The sequence below is a fragment of the Vicugna pacos genome, chromosome 16 (genome assembly GCF_048564905.1).
Source record: "Vicugna pacos chromosome 16, VicPac4, whole genome shotgun sequence".
Classification (NCBI taxonomy): Eukaryota; Metazoa; Chordata; class Mammalia; order Artiodactyla; family Camelidae; genus Vicugna; species Vicugna pacos.
Genome location: NC_133002.1, coordinates 7,967,787 through 7,983,743, shown reverse-complemented (window position 1 = coordinate 7,983,743; position 15,957 = coordinate 7,967,787). Strand labels below are relative to the sequence as shown.

Genomic DNA, 15,957 nt, shown 5'->3' with positions numbered 1-15,957 from the left:
CCTCCTGTGTACCGGCATCTTGTGTTGGGAATCTTCCCTCCTCCCTAGGGACCAAGGACCACTCCTACAAGAGAGTAATATTTGGGTGATACTCCCTTAAGCCAAAGAGGAGCTCCCCAATCTGTCCTAGGGACTCAGGTAACCTAGAAAGGGTGGCAAAGAACACAATGGGCCAGACGTTGGGGGATCCCCCAGTTTTGGGGCTCAGGTTCTCAGAGGACTTGTACCCTCCCTCCTGAAGACCTGGATATGGACTAAACTTGAGTGGGTCAGGCAGGGGGGCCTAGTCAGGGGACTACCTTGCCTTTGGGACCAGAGCAAAATAGTGGAGGGCAGGCTGGGGAGACACAGGCACATCCTCCTCCCCAGGAGGGGCTGGGGAGAGTGGCAGTTTGCATGGCGAACCCCCCACTTCCTCTTTGCTCCCCTTCACTTTCTTGCTGCCCCTCTCCCCGTCTCTTCACACCCACTCCTGGGTCTGTCCCAGTCCCCTCTTCTGTATCAGGTTTATTGGTTGTACATATAAATTATACTTTCCTTTCTGTGTGCTCTGTTATTTTTGAGTGGGGGAGTTCTTTGGTTAGGGGGAGGGCTAAGGGAAGGAAGGGTGTTGCTTCCTGCCATTTCCTATTAGCCATTTCTCTCTCGCTCTCGTTTTAAATCTTGTGACTTTTCCTTTTTCTCGTTTTTATTTTTTGGGTCATCAACTAAAACTCTGAGGCTCTTTTTCCAACCCTAACCCCGGTGTGATGAGCTCAGCATAGAGATGGAGGATGAGCAGCAGGATACCTACACAGGCCTCAGGTGGAGGGCAGAGAGCGAGCAGGGCTTACTGCACAGAAGTATAGTGGGAGGGGTGCCTGACAAGGTTCAGAACTGCCTTGCATTCATCCTTTTGATCACCCCATCCACCTTCAAGTTGCTTAGTTCCCCCAAGAGTCAGTAGAGGTCACTACAGCTTCACAGGTTCAGTTCCAAGTTTGCAGAAGCACTGTTTTTTGTTTTGTTTTGTTTTTTAAGGAGTTGGGGGGTTAGGCTTGCATAGCTTGCCAAAGATTTGAACTGCTAGACACTACACCTTGACATGTATTGTTCACTACTAGAGCTTCTCAGAGGTTTAGAGACCGGACACTTAATTTTTGAGGCTATTAAAAAATAAAAGGCAACTCCCACAAGCATTTATTGAGCATTTGCTGTTGTTGTCCTTGGGGATACAACAATCACAAGTGAATCATTGCTCTCATGGAGCTTAAATTCTACTGGGGGACACTGACAGAACACATACTATCACAAAATCAATGAAAAAGTTAAAACAAGGCATTATGTTACAGAAGGTGAGGGAGGAGGCTACACCAGGTTCAATGCTGAGAAAGGCCTCCCAAAGAGGGTATATGGTTACAAAAATTGAGGTTTATTCTTCATTTCACATTTTTAACTTAGAGGAAAATGCAACACAGTAACTTATCCACACAAAGAGTTTAAATTTCTTCAGTAACGGAGTGTCACTTTAGAACCTTCAGTAAATCATATCTTTTATACCAAGTGTGTTTTTAAGTATTCCACCCACAGATAGTGACATCCTACATAGTCTCAGACCTGGACCAATGCTTCTTAAGTTTTTATTTAAATAGATTACCTGGGATTCTTCTTAAAATGCAGAGTCTGATTCAGTCAGTCTGAAGTGGAATCCTGAGATTTTGCACTTCAAACAAGTTCCCAGTGATGATGATGCTATTGGTCCTTGACTATATACTGTTGTAAGATATTAACAGGATTTTAAGTAGAACCCATGCCTTAAAACAAGTGATGGTACACAAGTTTATCTTACCTTTTTTTTTTAATACCTTTATTGTGGTATGGTTCCTGTACAGTAAACTACACATATTGCAAATACACAATTTGATGAATTTTCGTAGATGTATATACACCAGTGAAACTACTACCACAATCAAAATAGCTAGCATTTCCATCACTCCCCAAGAGGTGCAATTTTTGAATTCCTAACTTACCCTTCCCACCCCCCTTTACTCCCTGGTAAGTTTGTTCTTTATGTCTGTGAGTCTGTTTCTGTTTTGTAGATAGGTTCATTTGGGGACACAAGTTTAAAACTGTGATGTGCATCTTTCTGCAGTAGTAACAGTGTTTTCTTATGACTGTAAAGATAACAGATACTGTCAGAAGTTTACAAATTGATGCCTCTGCCAAATGGCCTCTCCCTCCTATCCTTGATAGGCTCTAGTGAGGTGACTCAGATAAGTACCTTTTGGACCTTCTCATATTTGCCCTAGATTCTGAAATGAAGTAAGGCTCCTAACCTCATAGGTAGGAATGTATCTCCATAATTTTAGGAATACAGCACTGAGAGTGGGGAGACGTCAGGCATGTCAGCAAGGGGTGGGGTGGAGTATGGTTTATTTTTCTAGTTCTCTTAGGTGTTAGAGAAATGAGATTAATGTTAACATGAAAATCAGCTGTTTCTCTCCTATTCCATCTTTTTTAAACTTTGAAATCATTGACACAGAATTGCTAAAATGGGACCTGTTGCTCCCACACACCAGAGCTGCCCTGGACAAAAGCCAAAGACCTAGCTAGGGAAACAGTCTGTCCTCCTCCCACGGGAACATCGTAGACTTTGTATCTATCATTCCTGGGCCACTCCATCCTGAATATGCAATGCTGGCACAGTCAATAGATGGGGGCGATTCGTCTAGGAGCCTCCCCAGCTCAGTATCAACACCTCCCAGGGCGTTCCCTCCTGCCCTTGGCTCATCTCCCCCATCAGTGCCAATCCGGGATGTGAGAGGGGGTAGTCTCGGCACCAGCCCCCTGTACTACAGCACGCCCCGTGGATGCAGCTCCCACCTTCCTTCTGCCGCAGCTTCAGGGTTCCTCAGTTACAGCGTGCAGCGGGTCATGTGGGCCAAGTCCTTGATCTCCGGACAGTACAGCACTGGGGGAAAGGAGGAGGATTAGCAGCGGCAAGACGCGGCCGAACCCCGTCTTTCCGGGGCGCTGTCCCACCACAGCCTCCCCGGGCTGCCCCTCACCGTTGCTAGGCAGCGGGCGTCGCCAGCGGCGCGCGGGCGCCAGGACCCGGGCCCAGAGCCGCCGGATCGCGCACCACCCCGCGCTCCTAGGCCCCGTCCCCTTCTCGCTCTCCTCTCCCTCGTCGACTCCTCGGTCCGCATCGCCGCTTTCCCGGACCCGGCCACCCGTCTCATCAGGTTTGCGCTCGGCCCGCGATTTTGCCTCCAAACGCGCCCACAAGTCCGGGTCGACAGCGACTTCCGTGACCCCGCCGCGCGGGAGCGGGGTGAGCGCGCGGCAGAAGGGGCACGTGACGACCCGGCGCAGGCGCACCACGCGAGCGGCCGCCCCGCCGCCGTCGCCGCGCGCCGCCAGCTCGCGCAGGCAGTCGGTGCAGAGCGTGTGGCCGCAGCGGGCGCGCGCCGTCCCCGGCAGGCGGCGGGGTGCGCGGACCCCGAGGTTGAAGGGCCGGTAGCAGATATTGCAGTCCAGCTCGCCCCGCTCTGGAAGAGACGGCACCCTCAACAGGAGCTGCATCGTGTCCGCCGCGGACTTGTGGGCGTCGCTAAAGCGGCTGGGTCCGCGGACAGAATGAGCGGGTTGGTCCTGGGGCCGGCGCCGCGGCCTCTCGCCCCTTTTAATAGTGAGACCCCGCCCCTCAGAGGCGTCACCCCGCGGTCAGGCGGCTCCCCGCCGCGGCACGCGTGGGGGCGGTGGAGGTGCGAGGCTGCGAATGCCAACGATGGCGAAGCGGGGGAGGTGGCCCAGGCGATGCTGCACCTGGAAGGTGGGGGGCATAGTACCCCCGACTCCCTCCACGTCTTCCTTCACCCCCCACGCAAAGCCAGCGCTCTTTAGCTCCGTGTGCAAAGTTGAGCCCTAGCCCGAGCCACTGGCATAGGGTTTCTCACTCTTTCATAACCGCACCCAGACATACTTCCTAAGTCCATTCTGCCCAATCTTTAGTGGGCTCCTGGGTGTCTGAGCAGATGCTGCTCTCAATTTTCTTTATTATATGTGACATCCCTGTGTTCTTGTAAGACTGGCTTCTCAAATTTCATTCTCAAACTGCTTGATTCCCAGCTGATATCTCAGCTTAAGGAGGGACCTGAATTCCAGGACTACGGTGTTAGGAATGCTGGGAATCCTTTCCATCCTGAGTAGCCGGGCCTGGACACCCACACACCATTGTGGCTGCAGCAAAGCTGCCCAGCCTGAGTTATGACTCAGAGGTCTGACGTCCCCCACAGGTAAACAGGACATAGTACTCACAGCCCACATTTCCTTGAGGTGTCACACCCACCCCCCAGCTGCCTCCTCACCCTCCTCTCCTGGACTTGGCGTCCACGTTGTGTTGTGGAGGTTCATCGCAGACTCTAGAGCCAGCTTACCAGTTGTGACATTGAGCAAGTTACTCAACTTCTCTGGGGCCTTGGTTTCCTCTTCTATAAAATGTGGATGATAATAGGATTGAATCAGTTTATACATGTAAGGTGCTCAGAAAGATGCCTGGCATATGGTAAACCCACAGCCTGTATTGTGTTCACTGCATCTTCTCAGTACCCAACGTTTTCAACACCCATCTCTTCAGGTCAATACGAGATGGGCTTCTCCACACCCATGGTATGTATTTACTGGCTGTAACAGGCAACATAAAGCTGGTTCTGTTTTTCAACTAAACCGTTAAAACCTTTGAGGTTAATGTTTTGTGAGGAGGTAGATTATAATTTTAAATTACTTTACATCTTTTTTAGAACTTCTGAGTTGTATCATCTTTATTGGGGAAGCTATCTGCTTATTCCAGTGATGCTGTCGTAATTCAGAACTTTTTTGGAACTTCTCTTTGAAATGGTGCTTAGAGATCTCACATCCTTTCATATCTTCATTTGGTAATTAAATCTTAATCTTGCCAGATAGATTTGATTATATAAATGCTCCCAAAGTGTTTGACAGCCAAAGTCCTTCTAAGCTCCAGCCCTGGATATCCAGTCACCTGCTTGACTTCCTTTCTTCTTTATCAAGAACACAAACTGATGATCTCGCTGTCCAAAGCAGCTTCTTTTCCAGTGTTTCCTACGTGGGCCATCAACCCACAGAATCATGGAGAAAAATAGTTTTAAAAAGTTGTTTCAAGCCACTAAATTTTGGAGGTAATCTGTTGTATATCAGTAGATAACTGATTTAGAGAGGGCTTCCTACTGTCCTGAGGATAAAGATAATATTCTAAAATGCCCTATAATGCCCAATATGTTCTGAAGCCACCCTTGTCTCACATTCCGCTTCCATCCCCTCCTTAGACACTGGCTTAGGAGACCTTTGGCTTGTGTGTTCCTTTCTGCCACCAAGCTTTCTTGTGTGCTGTTCCCCTAACCCGCTTGCTTTTACCTTAGCAATACCCACTCATCCTTCAGCTCTCAACTCAGCCTCACCACGTCAAATACCCATTATAGACTCTGGTAACATCACGTGCTTTCCTCTGGACTTTGGACAACCACAGCCGAAGTTTGTATGTGTTTGGTGGGCTGTTTGTTTGCCTTTCTCATCTGTAAACTCCACGAAGGTTGTTCTGAGCCTGGTTTTGTTCACCACTGTGTTCCTGTCCTATACTATAGTAGGACTCAATAAATAAATACTTGTTAAATTAATGAACGAGGTAAGTGATAAATGGTAAATGAGGTGTGACAATAACGGAAGGTTTCTTACAAGGGGTTTCTAACTGCCTCTGAAGGTAATTCTAAGAGGACTTTTTGGCATGTTCTGAGCAATAGAGGAGGCATCATTAAAATAAGATCATCATCCTCCAAGGTAACTATTTAAGGAGAGTACTATTTCGAATTTAAAAGTGTATGTTTGTTACAGAATAACTAACCATAGTTTAGTCATCCATTTCACCTCTTTGTTTCCTCTGCAGTCTTCCAAAATGAGTGGGAGATGGAAGGAGTGGATGTAAGTATTCATTAGTTGATCCGGTTGGTTGCTAATCCAGTAAATGGCAGGATGCTGACGTCTCTCTTTTGGAAATTGGTTTTACTCTGCTCTCCCAGCTTCAGCATCAAGGAAGGGTGAGGAAGGGGAAAGGGAGATGGTGAGGTTGTATTTTAAGGAAAGCAGAGCTCATCCTCCCCTGCCTTGTGATGTTTAAAGGTTGTAACTTCCCACCCACTTTCTGTCCCAGGGAAATCAGAGTTCTTGGGGGAAGAAGAAGGGTAATTCCGTTTGATTCTTCTTTTCTGCCACCCTCACACCTGATCACTCACTTATTTTCTTTTTTACTTATAATAACTCCTTTCCCTCTCTCTGTATCATTTCAACCATAGACTGGTTTTCATTTTACCACTCCTTCACCAAATCCCAAAGCTTCAACCTCTGAAGAGCCCCTCCCACTCAGCCCTAAGAAAACCACCCAGATAGTTTTCCTTGGCACATGTGTGGGTATCAGGCAAGAGGAAAACAAGCATGGCTACTATAGCTTTCAAAACAAAGTAAGGATAAGAGTGTCAGAGGGAGGAGCAACAAAGCTATGAAGCCAGGCCTCTGGGTTCTAAGGCACATGGTAACTGAAGGACAGAAGAAAACTGGCCTGAAGTATCTGGTGCCTGGGTTCTTCCTGAAAGCAGTGACCAGGAGCCCAATGGCTGGGTCACTAAGGTAAACGAGCAGTGGAGAGAAAGGTAGTGCTCGCCTTTCTAATGGCAGGGGGTTAGGGGGGCAGATATGTGATCCTGAGATCCTAGCCTCTCAACTCCCAGCAATTTCAGATGCCATGAGTGATGATCAAGCTGAGATTTTATTTACAGTTCCCTGGGAAGTCTTACACAAGAGGGGCCATCATTATTGCTTTAAGATTATTGTCAGAGGAAGACTACAGCCCTCCACTGCCAGGTAGGAAGTCTTGCTCAAGGCTTAAAAGTTTATCCCCAGGCCTTTTAATGTCAACCCCATTTCTCTGTCGTGACCGAAAGGCTGTCACTGTTTCCTGTGAAGCGTGGCCCAACTGCTTTCCAAGGGCGACCCGGGCCACTTTTGCCAGGATACGCTATACATGGGCCATCAAAGCTCCCTCATCAGTGCTATGTCATTGTATGCCCTACCCTACCCCTCTCAGCAAGAACAAAGTACCAACACTGGTTCTCGTTTTCAGCCCTCGTCCACCTGAAGCAGAGGCAGGCTCCTGGTTTCCCAAAGATTATCATTTACTTCATGCAGGATCAGCCCGGCTTCCTTTGTACTGAATAATGTAAGAGCCCCATTTCCTTTGGCCGTGATGACATCACAGCTCATTTCTTATTAGGCTGTTATTACCCCTTGATGACATTTCAAGGGCCACTTCTGAGGTACTCTGCGTGTGTTTTTGTATCTGCCTTTTTTTCCCCTGGACCTTGGCGATTAGGGGAAGAGGAAAGGGAGCAAGACCAAGTGGCAGAGAGGGCACGGCCCAGTAGCTCATAACCAGGATTAGCAAGAAGACCTCGGAGAACGCAGCAGTGGGCGGCGGACTACTTTCCTTCTCAAGCCCCACTGCGGGAGGATATGGCTTTGTTCATGCTATCGCTACTCGAAGCCGGAACTCGTTAGTGGGCGGGGACGCCCCACCTCAGCCGCTAAATGGAGGGATCCGGAGCGGGAGGGTCTCGGGGCGGAGGCGGGGAAGTGTTTCACAGACTTGCAGCGGCTCTGGCTTTGGGTTCCTGCGCTCCCGACGAACTATTTCTTGGGATGCGGTTTGCTGCCCAAGAGCCCATCTATCTCCATCACCGTCTGCGGGGTCAGCTGGCTCAGCACCTGGAGGAGAATGGGGTGGTGGAGAGGGCAGGACATGCAGGGTCCCTGAAGAAGGGCAGGAGGTTCGAGGACTCTGGGAGCAGCACAGCCAGGACAAGTGGCAGGGAAAAAGTTGCAGCGGTGCCCCTGCCTTGCCTTCTCGCCCTAGGACTTCTTATCTGCAAAGCGAGGACCTTGTAGTGGGTGACCCTCACAGGCCGTTCTGGGTTGGACAGCAAGGCCTTGACCGCTGGGGAAGGGGAGAGAGATGGGCTCTGCCTGAGACCCCACTCACCTGTAGGGCGCCCAGGTGTTCTATCAGCTGCTCTGCACTGGACACCCCCAGCAAGACTGAGCTGACACCCTCACTGCGGAGACACCACGCTGAGACAGAGGAGGAAAAGAGAGAGAGAGAGAACTGATGGGAAACAGCACATAGACTTCAAAAGTGTCTCTGAGGAAGAGGGTCCTCCCTGAGGACAAACCCATCTGTGGTTTGGCAGCATCTCAAGAGATGACAAGGCCCCTGCAGGGTCCAGGGCTGGCAGTGTCTTACCAATCGCAAGCTGCGCCACAGTGCAGCCCAGCTGGTGAGCGATGGGGAGAAGGTCCATGACTTTGGCTTGTTGCTTCTTGCCGTCGTCACTCTGCACTTTGTCTTTGAGCCACTGGTAGCCCTGGAGGCCAAGAAGAATTAGCAAAAGACCACTCCTCAGATAGTCCGCTCCTGCCACCCTGACCCCCAGATCTCACCTTGATGGTGACCCTGCATGTATCTGGGACTCGCCCATCATACTTGCTAGTGATGAGGCCACAGGCCAGAGGGGACCAGGTGACTGAGCCAACACCTAAGAGGAAGAGGACTGAATGTGGGAAAGGGATCTAGGTGATGGTGAGGCCGAGGGAAAGGTAGGGATGAGGGGACTGCAAACCAATCTTGTGGTAGAGCTCTGGCAGCTGCATCTCCACTTTCTCTCTCTGAAACAGATGGTGCTCAGCTTGTTCACACACTGGAGGAATCAGATTGAACTGTCTGGCCATGGAGTAGGCCTCCTAGGTTGGGGTAAGGAAGAGTTGGGAGTCAGAGCACTCCTTCCATTTTCTCCCATCCCCCTCCTCCAGTGGAGTGGGGTTTGGAGTGGCTGTGTGAAAAGTGGGAAGAGGTTGTGGGATAGGGGGAAGTGGGTGGAACACTCACCATGATTTCTGCAGCCCCCCATCGAGACGTCCCCCAGTATAGGGCCAGACCCTGGTTGATGACGTAGGTCATGGCTCGCACAATCTCTAGGCACATAGGAGAGGAAAAGCCTCACTGTCAGACCCCTGGCATCCGGGTTCCAGATCTGCAGACCTCTGCCTGCTCCACCAAGACCCCACTCATCCCTGTGGAGTTGGAGAGGTTGGTATCTGCTTTTCACTTCCCTCCCTGTCCAAGTCCTGGGGTCTGAGCCTCCACTGTGGAGCTTGGGAGGCCTCCTGAGCAAAGGCTGGCTTCATGCTGAGGGTTTGAGAAGTGCTTAGTTTTGAAGGGCTGTCAGGGTTGGGGTGATTTTACCCTCCATAGGACTGTTGGGGTCTGAGCGATTGGCAAAAACAATGTCCACATATCCCAACTGGAGGCGTTCCAAGGATCCTCGCAAGCCTGGGGTAAGGATGGGGAGAGGAAGGTAAGTGCTAACGCTTCAGTTTTCTAAAGATTCAGACCTTACCTCTTTGCCATGGCCACCTAAATCCAAGCTTTCCTATTCAAAGTCTTAGACTCAGAGCTTCAGAGAATGTTCCCAATGCCTCTGGCTTCCATCCCCAGCCTCCTCAGGTTCCCAGCCCCTAATTCTCACCCTCGATGATGTGTTTGCGGCTCAAGCCTCGCTCAGTTTCTGCCCTGTAGGAAAAGGTAAGTCAAAGATGAGGTGTGTCAAAGATAAGGGACCGAGGCTGGCCTGGAACCATGAGGAACTGGGACTGCAAGGGTTCTCACAGGCAAAATACAGACAGGGGTAGCAGGTACAGGGACTGCTGTCCCCACCCCCATCCCTTGCACCTTCACACAGTCTCTGTAGATCTCCCCAATTACAGTGAGGCAGCCACTTACTGTCCTCCCCAAAAAATCTTGGTGGTGATGACATAGCTTGATCTCCTGGAAAAAAACAGAAATGGGAGAACCAAGAAGAAAAGGATTTTTGAATGATCATGTCTCCAGCAAGCCCCGCCTCCCCCAAACATGCCTTACCTCCAACCTTTGCTCTTGAGGATGTTGCCTAGGGTTCTTTCAGCCCTGGAAGGAAGACAGTGCAGAAGAATTGACCCCTCCAAGGTGGATCAGTTTCTTCTCCTCCTTTCCACCTTTCCTTTCAACTAACTTCCTCTCTTGTAATACGGAGCATAAATCCTCATCCTAGACCGTAAGAGGGGTTCCTGGAACTAGGATATAGTCGTATTGTTTTCATTCATTCATTCAACAAATATCAGTTGTGCATCAACTGTATTCCAAGCTCTGTTCTGGGTGCTGAAGGGACTGGATAGGATGAGAGGAGAGAGGGACCAGCTATGGCAGAGCCAGGGAGGACACTGCTTCATCCAGTTCCAATCATCTGCTTTGCCCTCCCCCTTATAGCCTCTGCAAAATCCCACCCATCCTCCAGAGTTTAGCTTGGACTAGGCCTAATTTTATGGAAAATGTTCTCTGATTGCTATAAGCTATGTTCAGTCCTTGTCAGCTTCCATAGGTCTTACTGGCTACACAATTCTTTGGCACTTAATTATGAGTTAATTTGTGACAAGTCTTAAATCATGGTGGGCTGTTACTGAAGTGTTTCATTGTTATTTAATCTTTCATATCTCCTTGTCTTTTGATTTGTTTAACCACTTAGACTGTGAACTTTTTAAGGGCTTACTGATGGCATCCCATCAGTGCCTGTTCTGTGCTAGGCTCTGTGCAAGTACTTAGGTGACATGGGGAAGAGCAAGACAAGGCCTGTGGAAGGAGGAGCCTCCCAGTTGAGCAGCGAATGTGGTTTGTAAACCAATAATTGATGAACTATGTGCCAGAGGGCATATAAAGTGCTTTGGGAGCTGAGGGGGTTGGTGACCAACAGTGGGGAGTTGGGCAAAGACTTCTCAGAAGAGCTGACATCTGAGCCAAGTCTTAAAGAGAAGCAGAAGAGTTTGCCAGAAGGGGAGGAGGCAGGGGTAGGTTATCCTAGGTTTTGGCTATTCCCAGTGTGAAACCATGTGTGATGTGGTTCAGTGTGTTTGTCATTTAGGTTTGTCATCCTCACATAGTTGCACATAACTGATGTCCAGGAAATATTTATTGGTTTTATTTTATTTTGACCACACAGTATGCCCCATTGCTCTCAAAGATGGAGAGAGGCTGATGTTGGGACTACAACTCCCACTGGCCGAAAAGTTGGAACTTAGTGAGGCAGAGTTCCTGGGGTTCTTTAGGGGGAAAACCAAGAAGCCCTGATGTTCTCTCGGCCTTCCTAATGTAACTTAGCTCTTTGACCCTGGTCCTTACTTTCCCGCTGCGTACACTTCGGCGGTGTCAAACAGGTTTACACCATGCTCATAGGCTACTGTCAGCACATCCTCTGCTGTCTAGGATGGTAAGAGAAAGAGTTGAAGATCAACCACTGGCCTCTCAGTTACCTTCCTCACTGCACCCTAGCCCATCACATGCCAACCTTGGTTTCCATGTTCACTCCCCTTTCCCCATCCTCCACCCTCAGGTCCACCATTCTCCATGCTTGTTGTCCAAACCCCTATCCAAGTCCGTTTCCCCCCTTTTTGGTTCCCTCACACCCCCTCACCCTGTCTAGGCCCCATCACTTATACCTCATCTGAGATCTGAGAACCAAATGTGACCCAGGTACCTGGAAGAGAGAAGCCAGGCAAGTGAGACCTGTGGGGGCCAGCCATGAAAGAACACCCCTTCCTTTCATTCCTCCTCTTTCTGACTCACCTAGGCCAAGACAGGATACCCGAAGACCAGACTTTCCTAGGTTCCTGCAGGATATAGAAGCAGCAGGAAGGGGTGGAGACTCCATTAGGGACATAGATTATCAGCCTCCAGCTCCTCTCCTTCCAGACTGAGATGCCCTCAGGATGTCTCAGGCCAAAGAAACTAGACTCAGTGGGCCCACTGAGTTGGGCAGTGCTATGGCCGTAGTGTAAGTGAACAAATGACTGTTCGTCTGGAGCCACTGTCCAATGCCTCTTTTCCCTCCTATCACATTGCAGATGTGCTGCCTGCTTAGCGTTTCTTCTGGTGGGTCTTGTCTGTGTCTGAGTCATCTCTGGGATGTGTGGAGTCCAGATGGGGGGGTGGGGGTGGCTGGAAGGGATGTAACTGGATGATCGTGATGTTTGTGAAAGCAGGTCCTCAGAGTGCTGTGCTAAAGGGCAGACCCTGGGGTGGAAGGGGTAAACCAAGTCAAGTTCAGGCACTCAGGCAGGAAGGGTCTTTGGGTAGGCTAGGCAGATGGGCCTCCAGCAAAGGCAAATAGGACACCTGGGGAGGGGCCTAGCAGGAAAGGTAAGTTCTCCCTGTTCCCCTCTGCAATCCCTCTGCTCCTGTTGGCTTGGGAAGTCTGTCTTCCAACCAGAAGCCCCCTCTTCCCAAGACCCACACCCAGGTAGTCGGCTCAGCTGCTGGATCAGGACCACCACACCAAGGGGATCAGATTCCTCAAGTGACAAAGCCAGGTCAAATCAGTGACCTCTGCTCACTCCCAAGTAGGAGTCCCTCCCCTGCCCCCTACTGCTAGTTCTGAGAGCCCTGCAGTTCTCCGAGATAGTCGGTTACATTTCAGTCCACCTTCCCCACCTGGCCCCTGTCCCTCAGCATGGGGTTGAGAGATGTGGTCCATCCTTCTTAGGGCCCCACTGCCCTCCCAACTAAGAAAGGTTGCAGGAGACCTTGGGGCAGCTGGGGTCAGTATCTGGGTCAGGCACCCTGAGCAGGCCAGAGTGAGAAGCTGTTTCCTTCCCCTCTCTTCCCAGGACACAGACCCAAGGACGCTCCAGAGGGGTGCGCAGCCTGGAGATCCATGCATCCCTGGCCTTCCTGGGGGTAAGGAGGGAAGCTTGGGAGCATTGCCTGGTCTGACAGGACCCGGTCAACCTTGGCAAACTTGATTTTCTACTAGTCAGGGGTATCGATGGAGACCAAGAGAAGGAACACGGAAAGGAGTGATGGCAAGAAGAGATAGAATGAGCCGGGACCTTCTTAGTGAAGTCTGAGGGGGTCCTGGCAGCATCCCAGGAAGCTTCAGGGGTCAGGAAAGGGGAGGGCTCAGGAGATGTGGCGGGCTGCCCGGCCACCGCCATACCTGTATTTCATGCCAGTGCCTCGGCCGGTGCTCTCTCGGAGGGCCCCAGCGGGTGCTGGGGGTCGGGGGACCACTGCGGCCCGAGCCTTGGGGCCCGACCCTCCTCCCCCTCCACCCGGAGGGTTCCCATGCCCCCCGCCGACTGGCCCGCCATTACCGCCCCCGGGGCCCGGCCGGGGTCCACACAGACGGTCCTCACTGCTTCGGCTGCGAAGGTTCTGCTCGGTACAAGCGATAGACACCTGCATGCCGGCTGGCCAGGGCCGGGGAGGGGGCTCCGAGGGGGCGGAAGGAGAGAACCGGGAAGCCCGAGGGGAGACACCCGCGGGTGTAGTGGTGCGAGCCCTGGGAGAGCGGGAAGGGTGAGGAGGCTGCGGCGGGAGCCGCCAGGCAGGATCGGGCCCGCGGGGGCGGGCTGCTGGAGGTCGCGGGGTTTGCGGCGGGAGAGGAGAAACGCGGGGGGGCGCCACGAGTGGAACGATTAGGATACGGGGGCACTGCCGCGGGGAGCAGAGGGAGAAACGGATGAGGGTAAAGGTCGAGGGCGATCCTCTGTGGGTAGGAACCTCGGGTGGGGGGGTGAGCAAGGAAGAGAGAGGCCACCTTAGCCCGAACCGCAGCGGGACCTGCTAGGCTCCCAGTCGCGTCGGCAGCGGGCCCAGCTAATCAACATGCAGGCACCGCCCCCTTATCTGCATAAGGCCGCCTCCTCCCTGCCAAAACCTGCCGCTTATCTGCATAAGCTCCACCTTCCGAAGCCCAGCAGCTTGATTGTTCAGTGGGCTCTGAGGAACTAGAGAGTAGAACCAGGACGGTGGTTCTCCACTTCTCTGGACCTCGAGGCAGGTCGGCCTTACTCCAGCCCAGTAGTTTTCAATACGGGGGTGACTTTGTCCCCTAGGGGATATTTGGCAAGGTCTGGAGACATTTCTGACTATCACAACCTTGGGGAGAGGGTGGGTGTGTGTGTGTCTGTGTGTTATGTGCCGCCAGCATCTAGTGAGTGGCAGCTAGGGCAAAGCATATGGCAGCCCCCTACATATACACACAAGATATTACCCAGCCCCGAATGTTAATAGTGCCTCCACTAAGAAACCCATGGACAAAGCCTCTTTGCTGGCTCAGGGGATGTGGACACCCTGGTTCACACCTTCATGAGTGGGGCAGGCCTAATCGACCACTCAAACTGCAGAGGGTGACAAAAAGTTTATTCTGTACTTCTCGCAGCGTCAGACGGGATAAAACTGGAGAGAGGACCAGGTTTGGAGGTGAAGGGACTCCTGTAGCCTGCCTTCCTTTGATGCGAGGGCTTTAGGCTGTTCCCCTGGGAGGACTGCCCCTTGGCAGTGGCGGCTGGGACGAGGGTGGGGCAGCAGGGCTTGCAGTGGGGGCCCTCAGGTGAAACAGGTTAGGAAGGGCCCCAGACAGACAGGGATTCTTCTGAGGAGTGAGGTAGAGTGCTTCCTTCAGCCAGCCCGGGCAGAGAAGAAGGGCAGAGAGCGGACGTAGGTGTCCAGTCGAGAGCGGAAGAGCTCACTTTGCACAGTTTGGCCCAGCGGGCACAGGGGATTCTTCACCACTAGTTCCACATACAGCTGTGGAGGGGGAGGGTGTTAGAGCCAGGCTTTGGAGACTTCTTGTTGTCAACCCCAAATCTAGTATAACCTCAAGGGTATGTGAATGCACGGGGATCAAGGGCTGGGAGGCAAACCCTCCTTGAGGAGAAAATGGTGGTGCGAGTATATAAGGACCTAAAGGGTCCCGAGAAAACTGACTTCAATAGAGAAACAGTAAATTAGGATTGGGACAGGAAAGCTGAAGGAATCCTGGGACTCTAAGTGGCCATGGCTGTTGAGGCTTTAGGGGAAGGCTCCAAGGGGCTGGCACTGACCGCACTGTAGATGTGGTGCAGCACATCTCGGATGGGTCCCACGCCCAAGTCAGTATTCATGACAACCTTGATCCCAGTGGGTGTCTCGTAGTAATGGAGTTTGTAACGGCTAGTTTGGAAGGCCAGGAAGCCGTCCTTCCTGCAGAGATGAGGATGTTAAGGAATGGGAGCGTAATCTCTCCCAAAGAGATACTTCTGATACCCTCTAGGTTGACTCCCTCTTTAAACAAAATCATTCGTAGGAGCCTGGGTGAGTAAAGACACCTCCCATCTTCACCCCTCAATTTAGCTCCTGCACCCAACCTCTAGCTTCAGATCTTCCCCACCACCGTTCCTGCCAGCTTCAGCACTCTCTCTGTCTTCTTACCCTCTCTGGGGACCAATGTCACTTCCACTCCAGAAAGTTCCCCCACCCCCAAATTCCCTCCTTCCCTCAACATCCCCTCAGACTCCACGTACATGTCTAGCGGGGACATCTTGCTGACAAACGAGCGGATAGAGAAGAGCATCCCGTACATCAGCTTGTATTCCTGAAGGGAGAGGGGCAGTTAGTTCTCGGTTGTTAAAAAGAGACGGGGCAGGGGTGGGAACGAGCCAGGGTTGGAGAGGAGGGCTGGTCGGGGCTATGTGCATTTGGATATGCGAGGTCACCCAGGTTGCGCGGGGCCCTCTGATCACCTCCTCCTTGGGGATCCCCGCTTGCTTCTTGCGGTGCCACTCGCTGTAATGCAGACACACTCCATTCCGGTCAAACAGGTACAGGTTGTGGACAGTCATCTGCAGGTCAGAGAATGTGAGCCTCGCTGCGGAACCGCCCACACTCCCTGGGCTCCAGTTCTCAGTCCCGGATCCCTCCAACCAGAGGGGTACCCAACCCCCGGACTCACCGGAACTGCTCGGAATGCCCGTCATTGGATACTTCCGGTTTCGCGGAGCCCCGCCCCC

The 15,957-nt window shown here is 51.8% G+C and overlaps 3 protein-coding genes and 1 long non-coding RNA gene across 9 annotated transcripts; 1 reads left to right on the top strand and 3 right to left on the bottom strand.

The window, feature by feature from the left end:
* Positions 1 to 1,148: 1,148 nt before the first annotated feature.
* Positions 1,149 to 3,663, bottom strand: RNF227 (ring finger protein 227). Its single transcript, XM_072940391.1, has 2 exons — positions 3,048 to 3,663; positions 1,149 to 2,950 (listed from the first exon to the last, which is right to left on the bottom strand). Exons 1-2 carry the CDS (start codon positions 3,562 to 3,564, stop codon positions 2,895 to 2,897), a joined length of 573 nt encoding a protein of 190 aa, XP_072796492.1. The 5' UTR covers positions 3,565 to 3,663; the 3' UTR covers positions 1,149 to 2,894.
* Positions 3,664 to 4,612: 949 nt separating this feature from the next.
* On the bottom strand, positions 4,613 to 14,205 carry KCNAB3 (potassium voltage-gated channel subfamily A regulatory beta subunit 3). Of its 5 annotated transcripts, none has more exons than XR_012060217.1 (16): positions 13,122 to 14,205; positions 11,753 to 11,796; positions 11,626 to 11,663; positions 11,309 to 11,388; positions 10,019 to 10,063; positions 9,881 to 9,925; positions 9,627 to 9,670; positions 9,344 to 9,430; positions 8,987 to 9,072; positions 8,721 to 8,841; positions 8,542 to 8,636; positions 8,345 to 8,465; positions 8,084 to 8,172; positions 7,621 to 7,809; positions 5,897 to 6,071; positions 4,613 to 5,100 (listed from the first exon to the last, which is right to left on the bottom strand). XR_012060217.1 is itself a non-coding variant. In XM_072940390.1 (14 exons), the coding sequence occupies exons 1-14, from the start codon at positions 13,367 to 13,369 to the stop codon at positions 7,732 to 7,734; spliced, it is 1,245 nt and encodes a 414-aa protein (XP_072796491.1). In that variant the 5' UTR covers positions 13,370 to 14,205; the 3' UTR covers positions 6,796 to 7,731. The 5 variants fall into 5 exon arrangements, 2 of the variants coding, with proteins under 2 accessions (XP_072796491.1, XP_006218832.1); XR_012060218.1 differs by having other exon boundaries at positions 5,920 to 6,071; XR_012060216.1 differs by lacking the exon at positions 4,613 to 5,100 and having other exon boundaries at positions 5,503 to 6,071.
* On the top strand, positions 6,838 to 9,662 carry LOC140686417 (uncharacterized). 2 transcript variants are annotated; one of them, XR_012060225.1, is made up of 4 exons: positions 6,838 to 6,909; positions 8,776 to 8,851; positions 9,077 to 9,187; positions 9,353 to 9,662. It is a non-coding gene; the product is annotated as an uncharacterized lncRNA (long non-coding RNA). The 2 variants fall into 2 exon arrangements; XR_012060224.1 differs by lacking the exon at positions 6,838 to 6,909 and having other exon boundaries at positions 8,755 to 8,851.
* Positions 14,206 to 14,310: 105 nt separating the features above from the next.
* TRAPPC1 (trafficking protein particle complex subunit 1) lies at positions 14,311 to 15,957 on the bottom strand. The gene is made up of 5 exons (XM_006218769.4): positions 15,900 to 15,957; positions 15,691 to 15,789; positions 15,472 to 15,542; positions 15,013 to 15,151; positions 14,311 to 14,716 (listed from the first exon to the last, which is right to left on the bottom strand). Exons 2-5 carry the CDS (start codon positions 15,787 to 15,789, stop codon positions 14,588 to 14,590), a joined length of 438 nt encoding a protein of 145 aa, XP_006218831.1. The 5' UTR covers positions 15,900 to 15,957; the 3' UTR covers positions 14,311 to 14,587.

Excerpts from the sequence above, each read along its gene's own strand:
- RNF227 (XM_072940391.1), bottom strand. The coding sequence starts at position 3,564 with ATGCAGCTCCTGTTGAGGGTGCCGTCTCTTCCAGAGCGGGGCGAGCTG. Across the intron at positions 2,951-3,047 it reads ACGCCCGCTGCCTAGCAACG|TGCTGTACTGTCCGGAGATC; the intron begins GTGAGGGGCAGC and ends CCTTTCCCCCAG.
- KCNAB3 (XM_072940390.1), bottom strand. The coding sequence starts at position 13,369 with ATGCAGGTGTCTATCGCTTGTACCGAGCAGAACCTTCGCAGCCGAAGC. Across the intron at positions 9,431-9,626 it reads CCGCAAACACATCATCGAGG|GCTTGCGAGGATCCTTGGAA; the intron begins GTGAGAATTAGG and ends TCCTTACCCCAG. Across the intron at positions 8,637-8,720 it reads AGAGCTCTACCACAAGATTG|GTGTTGGCTCAGTCACCTGG; the intron begins GTTTGCAGTCCC and ends TCTTCCTCTTAG.
- TRAPPC1 (XM_006218769.4), bottom strand. The coding sequence starts at position 15,789 with ATGACTGTCCACAACCTGTACCTGTTTGACCGGAATGGAGTGTGTCTG. Across the intron at positions 15,152-15,471 it reads AAGATGTCCCCGCTAGACAT|GAAGGACGGCTTCCTGGCCT; the intron begins GTACGTGGAGTC and ends TCATCTCTGCAG. Across the intron at positions 14,717-15,012 it reads TGCACCACATCTACAGTGCG|CTGTATGTGGAACTAGTGGT; the intron begins GTCAGTGCCAGC and ends CCCCCTCCACAG.